Raw genomic sequence first — 18,991 nt, 5'->3', positions numbered from 1 at the left:
CTACTCCCTATAAAGCTAGCAAATACTGCACTACGAAGCATCCAGAAAGAATCCGGTCTCTTCCATCACGATTAGGGCTGGTTCGATCCAAAGCGGTGGAACCCCACCCGCCAAAAATAGTGGGATGTGCCCCGTCGCTCCGATTGTGGCATCATCGGCCTAACAGGTCTTCCTTTACTCCGTACACTTCCAACTATTAATTTCACCATAAAACAAAGCATACTAGACAGAAACAAACAACAAAATGGCCGACACAGAACCCCTTTACCTCTACAAGCTCGTCCCATCCTCCAGTCCAGTCCGAGAACCGCTCCTCGAAAGACTCGAGGTCAGCGAAATCGACCAGAATTCCGGTTTCATCCATCTATCGACAGCATTCCAAGTACCGGGTACTCTCAATGCCTTCTTCCAGGATGAGCCGCTGGTTTATGTTTTGCGGATTCCATATGGGTCTATAGAGCAGGATGTCCGGTGGGAGCCTCCGGAGGGTAAGGGTGGTCCTCGGCCTGATGAGGGTTTGTTTCCGGTATGTATTCGATTTGTGCTTTACTTGCTCGGTATTATCCGGTGGTGAATGCTAATGCAATAATAGCACCTCTTTAATGGACTCAAGCTTGGCAGGGATGAGGTGGAAAGTGTTGCAATTTGGACGAACCAAGGCGGGTGGGAGACAGCGCTCACGCAGGCTAGGCCGTGGTTGTTATACTAAAGATTTGAGCATGTTCATTGCTTGAAGTCTTGTATATTATGTTCCTTCGTGTTTCTACATGACTGACATCATTATAGCTGCATTTAGACGCAAAAGAGATTTATGATTCATAAATTATTACAGGTGTTCATTTGTTTAATCCTAGTTTCCAATATCAAACACTCGTTTTCCGAATGGATCTAATGATATCTATGGCGCTCTTCTAGTCGCCCAACGGGTAGCAATGCAGTACTTGTCCGTCTGTATAATTCGTTAGCGAGATACTCCGCCGAAAAGAAAAAGAAGGCTTACAATAGAATGACGAATCTGGGCTAGCCAAGAAGATAAAGCTCGTAGCCACTTCACTCGGCTCTCCAGGACGTCCAAGAGACGCCTTCGAGCCCCATCCACTCATCTGTTCATCGCTCCGAGTATCGACTTGAATCGGGGTATAGATGGCACCGGGTCTATTGAGGAGATGTTAGAATCGCGTTTCTCAAGTACGTAGTGATGGTTATACTTACGCGACAGCATTCACACGAATCCCCTTTGGAACCAGCTGGAGCGCAAGTGACCTAGTAAAACCGACGATGGCGCCTTTAGACGAAGCGTAGTCGACCATACTGCTGGATCCTCGGAAGGTCACAACAGAAGTGCAGTTGATGATGCTACACCTTATTAGTGACAAGAGTTTCGAGGCATCTGAAGGCCAACTTACCTATCGCCTCTGGTCATGTGTGGAAGGGCATATTTAGTGAGAGCAAACATTTGGAAAATGTTGGTATGGAATAAGTCTTCAACCTTGTCTAGGTCGATGTCGACAAAGTCCTTGCATATATACTGCTTGGAGGCATTGTTGACGAGGACATTAATCCGCCCAAACCTGTCGCGAAATCAGTCAACCAAGAAGCCCGCAGTTACCCATGAATGTCGCCCTACTCACTTCTTAACATGCTCCTCAACAGCTTTATAGCACGTTTCGCGCTTGACCAAGTCCCCGCTGAAGAGAAGGCAGCTTCTCTTCTCCTTCTCGACTATCCGTTTCGTGTCTTCCGCATCTTGCTGTTCCTGTGGCAGGTGGACGATAGTGATATCGGCTCCCTCTCTAGCCATGAGAATGGCAACTGATCGACCGATTCCTGAGCTAGGCGCTATCAGCGACTGCATGACATGAGGCATTCTTCCTTCAGAACATACTCTCCACCAGTGATCAAAACCTTCTTATCTTTCAATTTGCCAGAGCCGACATATTCGATCAATCCCTCGCTGGACTCCAATTTGGTCGATTCGCTGGGCGGTGCCATGTGGCTTTCCAACCTAAAAAGTGACAAAATTTAGCACGCAATCGTCCTCATTGCATTCTGTATAATAGGTCCATACCCTGGCTTCGGTTGACTTTGCGCAGCTTGAGGCGCCTTGAAGGCTCCACCTTCGCTCATTGGAGATGCCATTTTCAATGTTTCGATTGGTAGATCTTTTGATAATCTGTTATTCAGATAAAGCAGCTTTGATTCAAAAGCCCATATAGAATGGACTCCTGTCCATTATCGCGTTTGCGTCATGGTGTTGCAACGGCAGATTATGTCATAGCACCGTTTTTGTCAACAAGTTGTCGGATTAAGAGACTCTTGGTTCAATTGGACTGGAGCATGTTATTGGATGAGTAGACCTCCATAATAGACTGGATTCACGTGAATTCAACCCCGGGTTGTGTTATCGCTAGCGGCTAACCGGCCAGATCGAGATCTGATGGTCAGAGTGCCATGGTAGGGAGTTAGGGCAGAGTACTTACGAAATACATAGTTTTTGAAAATTGTTGTTCTGTGTTAACGAATAAATATAGCACATGCCTAATATATCGCTGTTGGAGCTAAAGTATTCTGTGCAGGATACATGAGTATCGTTCTAATTGCATATACTACATATATATTCGCATTGCATGTCACCACCATGTCTCGTCAAATCGAGTATGGACACATCAACAGCCAGTTTTAGTACATCGCATACTAGACTACCTGTCCCCAAGGACATGGCATCCAGACTCTCAAAGCCATACCAGAACGGTAAAGTATAGAAATTTCTGCAGGGCATCCCACGGCGACACCTGGATTATCTAAGCCATGCCACCGTAGACTCACCGCCCCGGTCAAAACTCGTTTATGAGCCAATGAATAACCCCTGTAAATTCTGCCACTCCTGCTAATCCTAATGCAGTAAGGCCCCCGCAAGCAACCCGGCGGGTACAAAGATGATTTTTTCGCTGCTCGATTTTTTTCCTCTTCTTTTCTTCCTTTCCTTTCTTTGGGAAAGGAAGACTTTCTCCATCAGCAGAACGTTTCTATCGCGATCTGTTGATTATCTTTTGATCTCTTGTTTTTGTCATTCTTTTTCTTATCTACGAGTTACGATCTCTTTATACCCTACATACACAATGACTCTTGGTCAGGGTGACAACCAGGGTCTCGCCATGAAGGCCGAGATCCAGGACTACTCCAAGGCTCTGGATGTCCTGGAGAAGGACTATCCTACTCGGGATGGTCTGGACGTTGACACTTTGCTTGATTCTGACAAGCACGGTGCATTGACTTACAATGACTTCCTCATCTTGCCCGGACACGTCGGTACGTTCTGAGCTCAGAAAGATACTCGTGCAGTTGCTAACTTACAAAAGGCTTCACTGCTTCCGATGTTACCCTTGATACCCCCGTTACCAAGCGTATCACCTTGAAGGCACCCCTGTTGTCTTCTCCTATGGACACTGTGACTGAGCACAACATGGCCATCCACATGGCCCTTCTCGGTGGTCTTGGTGTTATTCACCACAACTGCTCTGCGGAAGACCAGGCCGAGATGGTGAGAAAGGTCAAGAGATACGAGAACGGATTCATCTTGGATCCCGTCGTTCTCTCGCCCAATGCCACTGTTGGTGAGGCCAAGGACCTCAAGGCTAGGTGGGGTTTTGGTGGCTTCCCGGTGACTGGTGAGTTTTATCTTTCCTTCTCTATACCCCAGTTTTATTTTCGAAGATGACTTCAAATCTATCTTCAAATAACTTTCGTTCCACTAAAGCGACGAGAGTTGCAATGGAGAGAACGGATTATATCTGAGAAAAATGACTTAAAAAAATTTTTTTACCCCGCAATTTCCGAGCGACATGTGGCTAACTCGGTTTGCTATTCAGAAAACGGAACCCTTCGCTCGAAGCTCGTTGGAATGGTCACCTCGCGTGACATCCAATTCCACCCCTCCCTCGATGACCCGGTTACTGCTATCATGGCGACTGACCTCGTCACCGCTCCTGCCGGTACTACCTTGGCCGAGGCCAACGACGTCCTCCGTTCGTCCAAGAAGGGCAAGCTGCCCATTGTCGACGGCGAGGGCAACCTTGTCTCCCTCCTTTCTCGCAGTGACCTGATGAAGAACCTCCACTATCCCTTGGCCTCCAAGCTTCCTCAATCTAAGCAGCTGGTCTGCTCTGCCACCATTGGTACTCGTGAAGAGGACAAGACTCGCCTTAAGCTGCTTGTCGAGGCTGGTCTCGACATTGTTATCCTTGACTCCAGCCAGGGTAACTCTATCTTCCAGATCGAAATGATCAAGTACACCAAGGAGAACTTCCCCGACATCGACGTTATTGGTGGTAACGTTGTCACTCGCGAGCAAGCCGCTTCTTTGATTGCTGCCGGTGTCGATGGCCTGAGAATTGGTATGGGCAGCGGCAGTGCTTGCATTACTCAGGAGGTCATGGCTGTCGGTCGTCCCCAGGCCCTTTCCGTCCGCAGCGTTTCTCACTTCGCTGCTCGCTTCGGTGTTCCTTGCATTGCCGATGGTGGTGTCCAGAACGTTGGCCACATCGTCAAGGGTCTTGCCATGGGTGCCTCCACCGTCATGATGGGTGGTCTCCTTGCCGGTACCACCGAGTCTCCTGGTGAGTACTTCGTCAGCAACGAGGGTCAGCTCGTCAAGGCCTACCGTGGTATGGGTTCCATCGCCGCCATGGAGGACAAGAAGGCCGGGGCTGGCTCCAAGGACAGCAAGGCCAGCAACGCTGGTACTGCCCGTTACTTCTCTGAGAAGGACCGTGTTCTTGTTGCTCAGGGTGTCGCTGGTTCGGTTCTTGACCGCGGCTCCGTCACTAAGTTCATTCCTTACCTCGTTACCGGTATCCAGCACTCGCTGCAGGACATTGGTGTCAAGAGTCTCGAGGCTTTTCACGACGGTGTCAACGAAGGCACTGTCCGCTTCGAGGTTCGGAGCGCCAGCGCCCAGACCGAGGGTAACGTCCACGGTCTGCACAGCTACGACAAGAAGCTGTACTCGTAGGTGAAATTACAGTACACTTCATGTTGATTTACTTGCCTTCTTGGACCTGTTAATACGCTTTTTTTTTTTTTTTCCTTTATTTGCAAACGAAGCTACGCGGTTGATATGAGTTTTTTTTTTTTTTTTTTTTTAAAAAAAAAATAAATCGGGGTATATCGGTTAGGAGTTATGATAGACATGTATTATTCAATGCATTGCTTTCTGGGACATTGCAGTTTTTTGTAGCCTTTTAGCAGTAGACGATCATGTGCATAGCCGGCGGGGTCGGCAAAGGTAGCTTAGCCTAGGTTCCTCCGCGGGTACCAAAGCATAGCACCACATAGGAACCTATACCTAGCTATCCGGGACAAGACATCATTCCAATGTCTCATTTTTACGTCCTTCGCGGAAACACAGTCAATCGCCTACAAGTATTACACAAATCGGGTCCATTGGAACTTTCACTCCGTGCTTTACCGCGTCGCGTCCCGCAACAGCTCTCCAAAGGATATAAGACGTATTCACAGCTATCAAATATCAAATCGCGACAATCACCAGTGATATACCAAGGCTATCAATCCCGAAAAATGTCAACCCAGAACAAACGCGACTCCAAACCAAAGTCGCCCTCGTCGCCTAGGCCTAGTTCAAGGTTAGCATCCATTTACAGAGTATAGTTCTGTCATTCGATCCGATGATACAACGATACCAAACCACACCCTCAACAGCCAATGCTAACGACGCAGCGTCCTCCTCCTCTCCCCCCAAAACGAAATCCTGCTCCTTCACCGCGTCAAAACATCCACCTCCTTCGCCTCCGCCCACGTTTTCCCCGGCGGAAACCTCTCTCCCCAAGACGGGCCGTGTCCGCCCATTGAGGACCTAAAACGGCATGACGATGCGCCGTGGTATCGCCGCGCTGCGCTTAGGGAGTTATTTGAAGAGAGCGGGATTCTGCTAGCTAAGGATGAGAGCTCGGGAGAGATGGTTACTGTGTCTGAGAAGGAGAGGGAAAGGGGGAGGAGGGCGATTCATGGGGGAGAGGTTGAGTTTGGGGAGTGGTTGGGTGGGCAGGGGGGTGCTGTGCCGGATATTGGTGAGTCTAGTCTACTGACACTACGTTGGGTATGCAGGTGCTAATGAGCTGGGATAGACAAGCTAATCCCCTTCACCCGCTGGATAACACCAACCAACGTCCCCAAGCGCTTCACCACGCAGATGTATCTCTACTTCCTTCCGCTCCCCGTCGCGCCCGAATCTGAGAAACGCATTTTGGAAGAACTCCCTGAAGGAGGAAAACCAGAACAAATCCACCTCCCAACGAGCGACGGCGGCATCGAAGTCACCGAAGCGCGCTTCCTCCCTGCGAGCGAATGGCTGCATCTCGCTAAAGCTGGTGAAATCATGCTCTTTCCTCCCCAGTTCCTTTTATTACACCTCGTCTCCGAGATTCTAGATAAACAGCCCCGACCGGTTGATTCGTCGCTGTCATCACTGGAGGAATTAGAGAAAAGACGCGCGGAATTGGTAAAATTCGTACACTCTGGTACTCCGCCGTGGAGAGAAAAGTGCATTTCGCCCAAGATGCTGAAGATGGCGGGTGATGGGAGGGCGGTTTTGGGACTTGATCATCCGGGGCCGGAACTGGGAGCGTCGGAGAGACGGGGGGAGAGCGAGAGGGTTGTCATTGTTAGGTTTAAGAAGGGTGAATCGAGGGAGGTAGACGTTGCATCGCGGGATAGTGTTAGTAAATTATAGCCTCGTGTAGAATACACTCATCCGAACAATCCATCATCCAGATCCAGACGACTGTAAAGTCGGGCGGAGATCAAATTCGGGCGGAGATCAAATTCGGGCGGAGGCATAGGGCAAGCCACACCGCCTACCGAGCCGCGCCACGGTCAACCAGCCACAGCCCTCGACAAACAGTCACATGACCCACAGAGAAATTGCACCGGGAGCCATAATCAACTATCGCGACGCCGACACCTGCCAACGCTCGACTCACGAAACCGCATCCCCGCCCAGTTCTACACAAAAGTCGTTGTCGACCAAACCGTCAAAATGGAGAACGAAAGAGGAGAGATTGTCGATCTGTAAGCCTCCCTCCCTGTGCCCAGATTGCGCTTTTGCACCCCGTCCCCAGACTGCATTTTTTTCATCCCCGGCCAGAGGGCCGCCACGCAGTCTGAATAGTTTGTTGACAAGGTGACCAGCTACGTCCCCCGCAAGTGCTCTGCCACCAACCGCATCATCAAGGCCAACGACCACGGCTCCGTCCAGATCTCCATCGCCAAGGTCGACGAGACCGGCCGCTACACCGGCGAGAACCAGACCTACGCTCTGTGCGGCTTTGTGCGCGCGCGCGGCGAGAGCGATGACTCGCTGAACCGCCTGACGCAGCGCGATGGTTACCTCAAGAATGTGTGGTCTGCTAGCCGGTAAACCTTTGACCGGGGGTGAATTGTGAATTGGGAGGGTGTCGGTTGGGGTTTGGTGATGTGAGTTTTTTTTCTTTTTCTTTTTCTTTTTTTTTTTTTTTTTTTTTTTTTTCCCTTCTGGGATATGGTGGTTATAAGGGTGTTTTGCTGATTGTTGATAGTCCCTATTATAAGGAATTCAGCCGTGGCCGGCATTCAATCGATTGAATGATGATGATGCGTGGGACGGATAAAAGAGATGATGAGACAAAAATTCCAGTTATTTAAAACGAATGGAATGGGTCGACAATGAACTTTTCTTCCACTTTTTCTTTTACTTCTTTTCCTCTCCTCTATACTGCCATTTCCTCTATACTCTGCCTTGCGAAATGCATCTAGATACTCTATGCTATTCAGTGACACGGCACATCAAGGCCTCCTCATTCAATACCTGATATCCATTCGTGGAGATCGGTACGCCATGAGCGAGGAGGTAGACAAAATCGCCGGATATTAGTAGTATCTGCACTTTGTATTTGTACTTGTACGAGTACGGGTGTAGGTAGCCGCCTACTGAAGAGCCACTTTGCAGAGGATATGTACCGGGGCACAGATACGGGCGGGACATCTCCGTAGACATACTACAAGTGCTATAGTTATACTATACTAGTAAACTAGGCTAGGGTGGTACTGAAGAAATGAGATAACTTTTTAACTCCTGTCATCTCTCGTGTAAATCATAAGATACAAACGAAATCTATCATGCAAATGTTTAATCCTTCTCCAACCGAACGGCGGGGTTACTCTCGATGAAGCCCAGGTCTACCTTGTGGCCAAGGAGTTCTCGGATGTTGCTCACGCCGTATCTGCACCTGTTAGCACTGCATTTACCTGAAAGAAAAGGGACAGAGACGTACTTAATCATAGTAGGTCTCTCCAGACTCAACCCCCATCCATAAACCCGCATGTCCTTGGGCAACCCCATCGGCTCCAACATCTCCGGTCTGAACATTCCACTGTTTCCAATCTCAACCCACTTACCAAGACCCTCGTGGTAGCCGAAGATCTCCATACTCGGCTCGGTGTACGGGTTGTACGCAGGCTTGAAGCGCAGCTGGTGGATACCCATCTTCGCGAAGAAGACCTCCATGAATCCAATCAGACCGCCCAGTGTCAGGTCAAAGTCTGCAATGACACCCTCGATCTGGTGGAATTCCGCCAGGTGGGTTGCGTCGACGGCCTCGTTGCGGAAGACGCGGTCGATACTGAAGAAGCGCGCGGGGCGCGGGTTCGCGGCCAGCTTATGCAGCACGTAGGTCGAGATGGAGGTGGTGTGGGTGCGGAGGACGAGACGGAGAGATTCGTCGGCGTTCCAGGGGTAGCGGTAACCCACGGAGCCGTATTTGCCGTTCTGGTGCACTTCGCGCACGTTGTCCCAGTATGCCTTGAAGTCGAGGGGCTTCTCGTTGTCCTTGTAGGCACGCGAGACGGGCTGTGCGGACTTGGGGCGGTGCGGGTCGTTGAGGGGATCCTCGCGAGGAGGGTCTGCCTGCACGGGGTCGGAGATGTAGAAGGTATCTTGCAGGTCACGGGCGGGGTGTTGCTGGGGCACGAAGAGGGCGTCGAAGTTCCAGAAACCCGTCTCGACGTAACGGTTCGTGGGCATCTCCTCGAAGCCCATTTCAAAGAAGATGTTGCGGAATTCCTGGCGCACCTTGTTGAGCGGGTGGAAGGCTCCCGAGGGGGTCGGGGCACCCTTGGCCTTGAAGTTGTAGGGCTTGAACGAGGCGGTCTTCCACGAGCCGTTCACCAGCATCTCGGACGTCAGGTCGGTCTCCTCCTTGACGAATTCGCGAGCGTACTTGGGACCCTTGGAGATCTTGAAGTTGATAACTTTTTGCAGCGCGACCAGCTTCCGCTTCTTCAATTCCGCCAGGGTCTTCTGGTTTTCCAACGTCTGCGTCTTCTGCACGGTCAAGAGCAATTCGCGGGTCTCGTCGACAATGGATTCCGTGTTCGTCCGCAGCTTATCCTGGTCCTTCTTGATCCAGCCACGCTTGAAGGCATTGCCCTGGCCAACCTTGGCATTATCTTTACCCACAATGCCGGGCAGCTCAGTAATCTTCAATCCGTCCATGGCAGCGGCGACGGCCTCGAAAACCTTGGCTTCGTGACTGCCACCGGCGACAATCTGCTCACCCTCGCCGGTGAGACCAACGACTTCCCGTTCAATGGTGTCATACTCGACCATCTGTCGCGAGGCGAGGCGGTCGAGGGCACTCTTGACGGATAATGAGGGGGTGGAGGGGAAGGCATCGCTGGAGAGGATGGGGGCGTCGGTGCTGGACAGGGCGTCCAGAATGGGGCTTGTCAAGTCGGCCATGGTGGCGGTTATAACAGACCAACTGTTATAAAGAGAAGAACAACAAAAGGGAAGGACAGGGAGGACAGCTGCGACAGCCCACTTTGGAGATGACTCTTTTTCGGGTTTGCATTTGATACGGCGGGCAGAGGGACCAGGAATGCAGTCATGTGACTACCCCGCCGCACACTACTCAATATACAGTACAAATAAAATGTTATTCTATACTCCGTAAACAGTGGATGGTATTAGTTCACTATTCAATAGAAGAGGATAATTGTGTTCACTACCCAGTAATACATACGGAGTACACTGTGCGCGTCAAGGGGGACAGCCTCGCGTGTTTAAACAGGAATAGTGCATGTCCATACTTGGATATTATTGGCTGTGGATGAGTGGACCGTGGTGACCGTTAGGTCTGTTTGGTCTGGACACAGGGGTTTACCGTACGGTTATGTTCCTGTAATATTTAAAGAAAGGGAAGCGAAACTGAGTAAAGGTGTATTACAGTGTACTGCGTGTGTAATTCCATTATATAATTTACAGAGATGAGGATGTGGATAAAACTCGAATAGAAAAGAAAGATTAGATTTAAGAAATATTGTGGTTGAGCGAGGGTGGCTAGACCGAGTCGGGGTGGTCAACCACGGAGCATTACTGCTTAACAGCTAGAGTGCTCCGTACAGAGTACACATGGAGAGAATAGACTGTTGAGAGAACGGAGTACTTATGATAAAGAAGCAAATATTGAAATTTAACGACAGAAGTACTCCGGACAGGATTTGTATAGCAAACTCCGACAGGTTCTAATACAAGAATAACCATAATCACTGCCACGATCGCCACTAGGATCGATGAAAAGCAGGACAAAAGCAAGAATGAGCAAAGATCAGACAGAATCTGGACCATAACAACAGCATCCAAACCGGGAGGATTCAACACAATTAATATTTGTTAACAAAAGAGCGATCGTTCTTTTTCCGCTCCGATTCGAGTCTTGTGTGTCTCTCTTCTCTGTCTTGCTTTGGCTTCGCCCGCCTGCATCCATCGGTTTTTTTCTTCATTTTGATTGTTATTCTTTTTCTAAGAATTTCATTATTATTTTCCCCTATCTTGTTCTATTCTGCTTTTTTTTTTTTTTGGTTCTTTTCTTTCTTCTCTATCTGTTTTCTCGCTCTGATCTGTCGATTTCCATTCTTCTTTTCTCTCTCTCCCATAACCGCCCACAACCTTTCCTCTCTCTCTTCTCTCTTTTCTCTCTCAACCCAAACCCCTCTCCGTCCGTCTCTTCTCTTCTCTTCTCTTTCACTGTCTTTTTTTTCAATTTCCATCGATTTTTCTCATTTCCCTTGGTCGTTAATTTTTCATTTTCCCGTTTGTTTCCATCGAAATTTGTGATCCTCGGGTCGCCGTCTTTTCTCCTTCCCATTGTCTCCCTCTTTCTTTCTTTCTCTCTCTCTCTCTCTCACTCTCGTCTCTCTCTCTCGTCTCTCACTCTCGTCTCTCTCTCGTCTCTCACACAATCTCTTCACTGCTATTTCTCTGTTATTGTCTCCAACCCCATGTCGTCCTAGCAAAGATTGACCCGATTACTTCGTGTCAGTAACACGCCTGGTACGTTTTTCCCTTTTTATCGACTTTTTCTTATCAATTCTGTTCTTCTCCTCTATCTTTTCATTTCGCTCTCTCCGCCCTTCGCTTCCCCCAATTTCTTCCTTTTTTGTTGAAAAAAATTCTGTGTCTCTTTGATTGCTTTTTTTTTTTTTTTTTTTTTTTTTTTCTCACTCACTCTCCGTTTCAACCCCCCTCCCTCTGTTTGCTCTCCGCTTTAACTCGACAACTCAATACCTTTTATTTCTTAATATTCCCTCCCCTTTCTTCAATATATCGATACTCATGTTCAAGTAACAGGGCACAATGGCTGGCGCGGATGAGACCCTCGCAGCCGCTGCTGCCATCCTCCAAGGCCTGGCCAGAGATCCCCGTACCACCACAACATCCACCACCACCGCTCCCTCCTCTTCTTCTTCCTCCTATTTCTCCTCTGCTGCTACCACAGTATCCTCCGCCTCTTCCAACACTCAACCTTTGTCCTTCGACTTTCGCTCCTCTTCGAACGCTCCTTACTACTGCTCTTCTTCCGCCGCCCCCGCCGTCTCCTCTCATTCTGCCGCCAATGGTGTCGACATAAAACTCCCCAAACTCCCTGGCGAGTCCTCTCCCGCAAAAGCTGCTTTCGAAACCGAATTGGGGGCCTTGGTTCGTCGAGTGCGTCTGTTGGAATCCCAAACTGTCAGTCTCCCGAATCTCTTGTCCCCCAACCTTCATCATTCAGCTCATCCCACCGAAAAATACTGGGATTTTCTCGCTTCCATGGGACTCTCTCGCCCTCCGTCTGCTGATGACTCTGGTTCTGACTCGTCTGGTACCTTGCAGCAACAACAGCAGCAGCAACTCTCAAATAATGCACACAACCCGCATCACCCCCATCGGACACGATCACATCCTGCCGGCCCTGACGGTCGACACGCTCCCAAAGATATCATGGAGGACGATGATGACCATGACGATGACGATGGCGATGAAACTTCCGATGATGATGACGATGAACTCGACTCGGGGACTCGACTCGTGCGCGAAGAGGACATCAGCTATCTCCGGAACCACGTGCAGAAGCAGGCGGAGGAAATCAGTTTCCAAAAGGATGTCATCGCTCGAATTCGGGACGAGTTACTCCAGCAGGAAGAGCAAACCCGCCGCGCTCTCACCAAGGTCGAAAACGAAGACGTTACCCTCCTGGAACGGGAACTCCGCAAGCATCAACAGGCCAACGAAGCCTTCCAGAAAGCGTTACGAGAAATTGGCGGCATCATCACCCAGGTCGCCAACGGTGACCTCTCGATGAAGGTGCAGATCCACCCGCTCGAAATGGATCCCGAAATTGCCACGTTCAAACGGACCATCAACACCATGATGGACCAGCTTCAGGTTTTTGGTAGCGAAGTGTCTCGTGTCGCCCGTGAGGTCGGTACCGAGGGTATACTCGGTGGTCAGGCCCAAATCACTGGTGTTCATGGTATCTGGAAAGAACTTACGGAAAACGTCAACATAATGGCCAAAAATTTGACCGATCAAGTACGTGAAATCGCCGCCGTCACTACCGCTGTGGCCCACGGTGATTTGAGCCAAAAGATCGAAAGCCGCGCACAGGGAGAAATCTTGGAATTGCAGCAGACCATCAACACCATGGTGGACCAACTACGCACGTTTGCTACTGAAGTCACACGCGTCGCTCGCGACGTAGGTACAGAAGGTGTCTTGGGCGGGCAGGCCCAAATAGAAGGCGTCCAAGGCATGTGGAACGAACTAACGGTTAATGTGAACGCTATGGCCAATAATCTTACCACCCAAGTCCGGGATATTGCGACCGTGACCAAAGCTGTCGCCAAGGGTGACTTGACCCAGAAGGTGCAGGCCAACTGCAAAGGGGAAATCGCAGAACTCAAAAATATTATCAACTCCATGGTCGACCAACTTCGCCAGTTCGCGCAGGAAGTCACCAAAATCGCCAAGGAAGTCGGGACAGACGGTGTACTCGGTGGGCAAGCTACCGTCAACGATGTAGAAGGCACTTGGAAGGATCTTACAGAAAATGTCAACCGCATGGCCAACAACCTCACCACCCAGGTGCGGGAGATCGCCGACGTGACGACGGCCGTCGCCAAGGGTGATCTCACCAAGAAGGTCACCGCCAACGTCCAGGGTGAGATACTCGATCTCAAGAGCACCATCAACGGGATGGTGGACCGACTCAATACTTTCGCCTTTGAAGTCAGCAAGGTCGCTCGTGAGGTCGGCACAGACGGTACCTTGGGCGGTCAAGCCAAGGTAGATAATGTGGAAGGGAAATGGAAGGATCTCACCGACAATGTGAATACCATGGCCCAAAATTTGACGTCACAGGTTCGAAGTATATCGGACGTCACGCAGGCCATTGCCAAGGGTGATCTCAGCAAGAAGATCGAGGTTCACGCCCAGGGAGAGATCCTTACCCTCAAGGTCACCATCAACCACATGGTGGACCGCTTGGCGAAATTCGCTACGGAGCTCAAAAAGGTAGCTCGCGACGTCGGTGTCGACGGAAAGATGGGCGGCCAGGCCAACGTGGAAGGAATAGCAGGCACTTGGAAAGAAATTACCGAGGACGTCAATACTATGGCCGAAAACTTGACTTCACAGGTGCGCGCCTTTGGTGAAATTACAGATGCTGCTACCGACGGAGATTTCACCAAGCTCATCACCGTCAACGCGTCGGGTGAAATGGACGAGCTCAAGCGAAAGATCAACAAGATGGTTTCGAACTTGCGTGATAGTATCCAGCGTAACACGGCAGCCAGGGAAGCCGCCGAACTGGCTAACCGCACCAAGTCTGAGTTCCTGGCGAACATGAGTCACGAAATCCGAACGCCCATGAACGGTATCATTGGCATGACCCAGTTGACCTTGGACACGGACGATCTCAAGCCGTACACTCGCGAGATGTTGAACGTGGTGCACAACTTGGCCAACAGTCTGCTGACCATCATCGATGACATACTCGATATCTCCAAGATCGAAGCCAACCGGATGGTCATCGAGAGCATCCCCTTCACCGTGCGGGGCACCGTCTTCAACGCTCTCAAGACGCTGGCGGTCAAGGCCAACGAGAAGCTCCTCAGTTTGACATACCAGGTGGACAACACTGTCCCTGACTATGTCACTGGTGATCCATTCCGTCTCCGGCAGATCATCCTGAACCTGGTCGGCAATGCCATCAAGTTCACTGAGCAGGGTGAGGTCAAGCTCACGATCCGCAAGTCCGATCGCGAGCAATGTGCAGCCAACGAGTATGCGTTCGAGTTCTCTGTCTCCGACACGGGTATCGGTATCGAGGAGGACAAGCTGGATCTTATCTTCGACACCTTCCAGCAAGCGGATGGTTCCACCACCCGCCGGTTCGGTGGTACTGGTCTGGGTCTGAGCATCTCCAAGCGCCTGGTGAACCTGATGGGTGGTGATGTTTGGGTTACCTCCGAATACGGCCACGGCAGTACCTTCCATTTCACCTGTGTGGTGAAGCTGGCTGACCAGTCGTTGAGTGTGATCGCCTCGCAGCTCATGCCGTACAAGAATCACCGGGTCCTCTTCATCGACAAGGGCGAAAATGGCTTCCAGGCCGATAATGTGTTGCAGATGCTCAAGGCTATCGACCTGGAACCCTTGGTCGTCCGCAACGATGAGCATGTTCCGCCGCCCGAGATCCAAGATCCGTCTGGCAAGGAGTCTGGTCACGCGTACGATGTCATCATCGTGGATTCCGTGGCCACGGCCCGGTTGCTTCGCACGTTTGACGACTTCAAGTACGTTCCGATCGTTTTGGTCTGTCCCCTGGTCTGCGTCAGTCTCAAGTCGGCCCTGGATCTGGGTATCAGTTCCTACATGACCACCCCGTGTCAACCGATTGATCTCGGAAACGGCATGCTCCCTGCTCTGGAAGGGCGATCTGCACCGATTACCACTGACAATACGCGGTCGTTCGACATTCTTCTCGCCGAAGACAACGACGTCAACCAGAAACTGGCCGTGAAGATCTTGGAGAAGCACAAGCACAACGTTTCCGTCGTCAGCAACGGTCTGGAAGCCGTGGAAGCCGTCAAGCAGCGTCGGTACGATGTCATTCTGATGGATGTTCAAATGCCAGTCATGGGAGGCTTCGAAGCCACGGGCAAGATCCGAGAATACGAAAGAGAAAAGGGCATGTATCGGACACCGATCATTGCCCTGACCGCACACGCCATGTTGGGAGACCGAGAAAAGTGCATTCAAGCGCAGATGGACGAATATCTGTCGAAGCCATTGAAGCAGAATCAAATGATGCAGACTATTCTCAAATGTGCCACGCTGGGTGGGTCTCTACTGGAAAAGAGCAAGGAGTCCCGTATTTCCAGCAGCGGCGAAATGCATCCCGTTCACGGTGCGAGCTCCGATGGCAAGCGACCCTCTATAGAAGGGCGATCAATGACAACAACAACAGGGGCCATCAATCGTCGAGGACGTTCCGGTCTTGATAAGGAAGAGGAATATGCCCTGGAAAGGGCCATGCGGTGATCTTCCTTTTTTTGCCTATTTCTTCTTGCAAAGGGTAAAGGGTGTTGATTCCCTTCTTGATGATGCCTCTAATGACGTTGCAGGTCCTGCACATTCTCCAGGAACTTCGTTTCATTTTCTCATTTTATTTGCTTTGTCACCTCGCTATAACGGTCTCCTTTGATTTCTCTCTCTCTCTCTCTCTCTCTCTCTCTCTCTCTCTCTCTCTTTTTTTTTTTTTTTTTTTTTTTTTTTTTTTTTTTTTTTTTTTTTTTTTTTTTTTTTTTTTTTTTTTTTTTTTTTTTTTTTTTTTTTTTTTTTTTCTGTTTGATTTCGAGTGGCTTCGATGCAAACTTATACCCTTTTTTCTCTTTTTCTCTATTTGCGCGCCTGTAAGAAAATGTTCCTTCAACATGGGGCACTTTGACCGGTCCCGTTGTTGTCTTTTTCTTTTCATCTTTTATCTCACCTTACCATCTCCAATGTCCTACTCGTGTTTTCCCTCCCCTCGTGCACGCCGCTTCTTGCTTTGCATATATTACTGTTGCCGGTATCATGTCCGCAGTCTCAGACTATCACTACGGTCTACTATTCTTCTTCACGTTTCTTTCTGCTTTACTGCGTTAAATACTCTTTGGATTTTCGGTTATTACTTTGTTATGCCAGTGATTGTTCTTCTGGTGTATGGTGTTTGGCGCACGGAGACATCTGGCGGGGTCTTTCCGCATAAACGCCGCGGCTTGGGACGAAAGACAAATACACTACTACTACTTACTACACATACATTTATCATATACGGGCGAGTTGAAAGGCGAACCGAACATTTGACAAAGGGGCCAGTCCCCTTTTTAGACTCCTGTGGCGAGTTTTCGTTTCATGCATTTGACATTGACATCTTCGGGTTGACTCTTCATTTGCTTTTTCTTTTCCTTTCTTCTCGTTACTCCGTTTCCCTTTTCCTCTTTCATTCCTATTTGTATTGTATTTAATTTTTTTCTTCATTTAGCACGAACGAAGGGGTCTGGGTGCTCCGAATCGGTCTTGTTTTTCTCTTTTCTTGTTTTGGCGTGTACGAATCGTTGTCACTCAGCGAACGGATTACTGAAAATGCAAGATTACGTTCAATCAGTCTTGAGTATAGAATTGTAGCCAACGTTGTATTGAGGGTAGATATATGGATACGGAAGGACTGTTATCCTGTCCAGATAAAGCAGTAATGCGTAGTAAGCAAACCCTCTGTAACCATTTGTATTAAGAACTAGTATTATCCGTAGTCCTAACCATCCAACAATCAATACAAGCAATATTATTACCGATTACTTTAACCACCGTCCACCAATAACATATTCAAACATCCATCCATCATCCATCCATCCTTAATCTCTCCAGCTCAAGCCATCGAAAGATGTCCACTCACGCCCCAATGGCATCAGCAAGAACCCTCTTCACCATCCCCATCCTTCCATGCTTCTCCCGCGACTCCACCATCCTCCGCACAGCACCCGCAGGAGACGGAGATGGAGAAGGCGACGGAGAGGGCGTCACAGGCGTAGTCCCAGCACCACCACCAGCCGGCGGAGGAGCAGCGGGTGTCGTTCCAGCTGGAGAGGCTGCGGGCGTTGTAGCTGTTCCGCCTCCTGCTCCTCCGGCTGGTGAAGTGGGAGAGGTGACGGGTGTAGTTCCGGTTCCTGCGCTTGCACCACCGCCAGCTGCTGGGCTAGTTCCGGCGGGAGTCACGGGGACGGTGGTTGTTGATGTTACCCCTGCGCCGCCTGCTCCCGGGGCTCCTGGCGAACCTGAGGCTCCTGGAGCTCCTGGGGTACCGGTTCCTCCAGCTCCTCCGGCGCCGCCAGCACCACCAGCTCCTCCAGTCGGGACGGAGATGGGGGTTGTACCAGGGTGGCTTGTTCCAGTTGCGCCTGCGCCTGCGCCTCCAGCGGCACCACCTGTAGCGCCTGCTCCTCCAGCGGCTCCGGGACTTCCAGTGGCACCTGCTCCTCCGGCGGCTCCAGGGCTTCGAGTAGCTCCTGCGCCAGCTCCTCCTGCGCCAGGGCTACCAGTTGCTCCGGCTCCGGCTCCGGCTCCAGGGCTTCGAGTAGTTCCTGCGCCAGCTCCTCCTGCGCCAGGGCTACCAGTTGCTCCAGCTCCGGCTCCGGCTCCGGCTCCGGCTCCAGGGCTTCCAGTAGCTCCTGCGCCAGCTCCTCCTGCGCCAGGGCTACCAGTTGCTCCAGCTCCGGCTCCGGCACCCGCTCCACCAGTAGCTCCTGCGCCTGTTCCAGGAGAGTGGGTTGTACTAGCACCAGCACCAGCACCACCGCCTGGGATACCAGCGGGACCAGTGGGGCTAGTGATGTTCGATGGTCTGCGTGTCGTAGTCACGTTTCCAATGCCAGCTCCGGGGGTCGTTCCCGCTGTTACAGGGTGAGTTGTCGATGCGCCAGCGCCTGCCCCGGGTGTCGATGCGGCTCCAGCGCCAGGGCTTGTTCCTGCTCCAGCGCCTGCTCCTGCTCCGGGCGTGGTTCCGGCGGCTCCTGGGTGGGTTGTTGATGGACTAGCGCCTGCGCCTGCGCCTGGGGCGGTTCCCGCTCCGGCTCCAGCTCCGGGTCCAGGCCCGGCGCCAGGTGCGGTTGTTGGTGCTGCGCCTGCGCCAGCACCAGGGGCGGTTCCGGCTCCTGCTCCAGCACCAGCTCCAGGTGCTGTTTGAACTGGGGCAGCAGGAGTAGTCCCTGCGCCAGCACCAGCGCCAGCTCCAGGTTGAGTTGCAGGCGCGGCGCCACCGGCTCCACCAGCAGGAGGACATTCAGAGACGGTCACGGTCACAGTCGAGGTAACAGTAGCACATTCTGTAGCGGCACCACCTCCAGGAGTAGTTTGTCCGCCACCAGCTCCACCAGCTCCACCACCGGGCTGGCTTGGTTGTCCTCCGCCGGGTGCGGTTGCGCCAGGTCCACTAGGGCCAGTTGGGCTTGCTCCAGCACCGCCAGTGGGGTGCTCTGCTCCGCCTGGACCCGATGGACTTGCTCCTGGTCCGCCAGGGTGAGTAGGAGAAGCACCAGGTCCGCCAGGTGTCTCTCCTCCGGGGCCACCGGCTCC

General features: G+C 51.2%; 8 protein-coding genes across 8 annotated transcripts in view; 5 read left to right on the top strand and 3 right to left on the bottom strand.

The window, feature by feature from the left end:
* Positions 1-163: 163 nt before the first annotated feature.
* On the top strand, positions 164-859 carry ASPGLDRAFT_43435 (DUF952 domain-containing protein). Its single transcript, XM_022545809.1, has 2 exons — positions 164-526; positions 593-859. The coding sequence occupies exons 1-2, from the start codon at positions 245-247 to the stop codon at positions 707-709; spliced, it is 399 nt and encodes a 132-aa protein (XP_022403649.1). The 5' UTR covers positions 164-244; the 3' UTR covers positions 710-859.
* ASPGLDRAFT_165272 (oxidoreductase, short-chain dehydrogenase/reductase family) lies at positions 627-2,175 on the bottom strand. The gene is made up of 7 exons (XM_022542605.1): positions 2,069-2,175; positions 1,886-2,005; positions 1,632-1,832; positions 1,407-1,571; positions 1,213-1,356; positions 1,001-1,155; positions 627-949 (listed from the first exon to the last, which is right to left on the bottom strand). The coding sequence occupies exons 1-7, from the start codon at positions 2,137-2,139 to the stop codon at positions 912-914; spliced, it is 894 nt and encodes a 297-aa protein (XP_022403648.1). The 5' UTR covers positions 2,140-2,175; the 3' UTR covers positions 627-911.
* Positions 2,176-2,990: 815 nt separating this feature from the next.
* Positions 2,991-5,084, top strand: ASPGLDRAFT_43433 (putative IMP dehydrogenase). Its single transcript, XM_022545808.1, has 3 exons — positions 2,991-3,309; positions 3,360-3,668; positions 3,870-5,084. The coding sequence occupies exons 1-3, from the start codon at positions 3,120-3,122 to the stop codon at positions 5,009-5,011; spliced, it is 1,641 nt and encodes a 546-aa protein (XP_022403647.1). The 5' UTR covers positions 2,991-3,119; the 3' UTR covers positions 5,012-5,084.
* A 488-nt stretch (positions 5,085-5,572) lies between these two features.
* On the top strand, positions 5,573-6,841 carry ASPGLDRAFT_43431 (uncharacterized protein). The gene is made up of 2 exons (XM_022545807.1): positions 5,573-6,086; positions 6,144-6,841. Exons 1-2 carry the CDS (start codon positions 5,975-5,977, stop codon positions 6,746-6,748), a joined length of 717 nt encoding a protein of 238 aa, XP_022403646.1. The 5' UTR covers positions 5,573-5,974; the 3' UTR covers positions 6,749-6,841.
* A 213-nt stretch (positions 6,842-7,054) lies between these two features.
* rps21 (40S ribosomal protein eS21) lies at positions 7,055-7,435 on the top strand (the record flags this gene model as incomplete). The annotated part of the gene is made up of 2 exons (XM_022540157.1): positions 7,055-7,086; positions 7,207-7,435. The coding sequence occupies 2 exons, from the start codon at positions 7,055-7,057 to the stop codon at positions 7,433-7,435; spliced, it is 261 nt and encodes an 86-aa protein (XP_022403645.1).
* Positions 7,436-8,182: 747 nt separating this feature from the next.
* On the bottom strand, positions 8,183-9,793 carry ASPGLDRAFT_120444 (phenylalanine--tRNA ligase subunit alpha; the record flags this gene model as incomplete). The annotated part of the gene is made up of 2 exons (XM_022540139.1): positions 8,183-8,276; positions 8,328-9,793. The coding sequence occupies 2 exons, from the start codon at positions 9,791-9,793 to the stop codon at positions 8,183-8,185; spliced, it is 1,560 nt and encodes a 519-aa protein (XP_022403644.1).
* Positions 9,794-11,297: 1,504 nt separating this feature from the next.
* Positions 11,298-16,003, top strand: tcsC (putative two-component osmosensing histidine kinase (Bos1)). Its single transcript, XM_022539583.1, has 5 exons — positions 11,298-11,386; positions 11,684-12,064; positions 12,209-15,785; positions 15,846-15,953; position 16,003. The coding sequence occupies exons 2-4, from the start codon at positions 11,690-11,692 to the stop codon at positions 15,917-15,919; spliced, it is 4,026 nt and encodes a 1,341-aa protein (XP_022403643.1). The 5' UTR covers positions 11,298-11,386; positions 11,684-11,689; the 3' UTR covers positions 15,920-15,953; position 16,003.
* Positions 16,004-18,518: 2,515 nt separating this feature from the next.
* ASPGLDRAFT_1110220 (putative extracellular threonine rich protein) overlaps positions 18,519-18,991 on the bottom strand; it is a 1,569-nt gene continuing 1,096 nt past the window's right edge. The window contains exon 2 of the mRNA XM_022539582.1: positions 18,519-18,991. This exon is cut by the window's right edge and continues 1 nt beyond it. Within this exon, the coding sequence (XP_022403642.1) occupies positions 18,715-18,991 (277 nt within the window). The 3' untranslated portion in view covers positions 18,519-18,714.

Source organism: Aspergillus glaucus (assembly GCF_001890805.1).
Source record: "Aspergillus glaucus CBS 516.65 unplaced genomic scaffold ASPGLscaffold_4, whole genome shotgun sequence".
Lineage (NCBI taxonomy): Eukaryota > Fungi > Ascomycota > Eurotiomycetes > Eurotiales > Aspergillaceae > Aspergillus > Aspergillus glaucus.
This window is presented reverse-complemented; position numbering and strand designations above follow the sequence as displayed.

Bases quoted from the DNA above. Each gene is read 5' to 3' on its own strand.
- ASPGLDRAFT_43435 (XM_022545809.1), top strand. From the start codon at position 245: ATGGCCGACACAGAACCCCTTTACCTCTACAAGCTCGTCCCATCCTCC. The intron at 527-592 runs GTATGTATTCGA...ATGCAATAATAG, and splicing joins CTGATGAGGGTTTGTTTCCG to CACCTCTTTAATGGACTCAA.
- ASPGLDRAFT_165272 (XM_022542605.1), bottom strand. From the start codon at position 2,139: ATGGCATCTCCAATGAGCGAAGGTGGAGCCTTCAAGGCGCCTCAAGCT. The intron at 1,833-1,885 runs GTATGTTCTGAA...GATAGCGCCTAG, and splicing joins GTTTTGATCACTGGTGGAGA to CTCAGGAATCGGTCGATCAG. The intron at 1,357-1,406 runs GTAAGTTGGCCT...AATAAGGTGTAG, and splicing joins CACATGACCAGAGGCGATAG to CATCATCAACTGCACTTCTG.
- ASPGLDRAFT_43433 (XM_022545808.1), top strand. From the start codon at position 3,120: ATGACTCTTGGTCAGGGTGACAACCAGGGTCTCGCCATGAAGGCCGAG. The intron at 3,310-3,359 runs GTACGTTCTGAG...AACTTACAAAAG, and splicing joins CATCTTGCCCGGACACGTCG to GCTTCACTGCTTCCGATGTT. The intron at 3,669-3,869 runs GTGAGTTTTATC...TTTGCTATTCAG, and splicing joins TGGTGGCTTCCCGGTGACTG to AAAACGGAACCCTTCGCTCG.
- ASPGLDRAFT_43431 (XM_022545807.1), top strand. From the start codon at position 5,975: ATGGTTACTGTGTCTGAGAAGGAGAGGGAAAGGGGGAGGAGGGCGATT. The intron at 6,087-6,143 runs GTGAGTCTAGTC...GAGCTGGGATAG, and splicing joins GGGTGCTGTGCCGGATATTG to ACAAGCTAATCCCCTTCACC.
- tcsC (XM_022539583.1), top strand. From the start codon at position 11,690: ATGGCTGGCGCGGATGAGACCCTCGCAGCCGCTGCTGCCATCCTCCAA. The intron at 12,065-12,208 runs GTCAGTCTCCCG...GGTACCTTGCAG, and splicing joins GTCTGTTGGAATCCCAAACT to CAACAACAGCAGCAGCAACT. The intron at 15,786-15,845 runs GTGCGAGCTCCG...CAACAACAACAG, and splicing joins CGAAATGCATCCCGTTCACG to GGGCCATCAATCGTCGAGGA.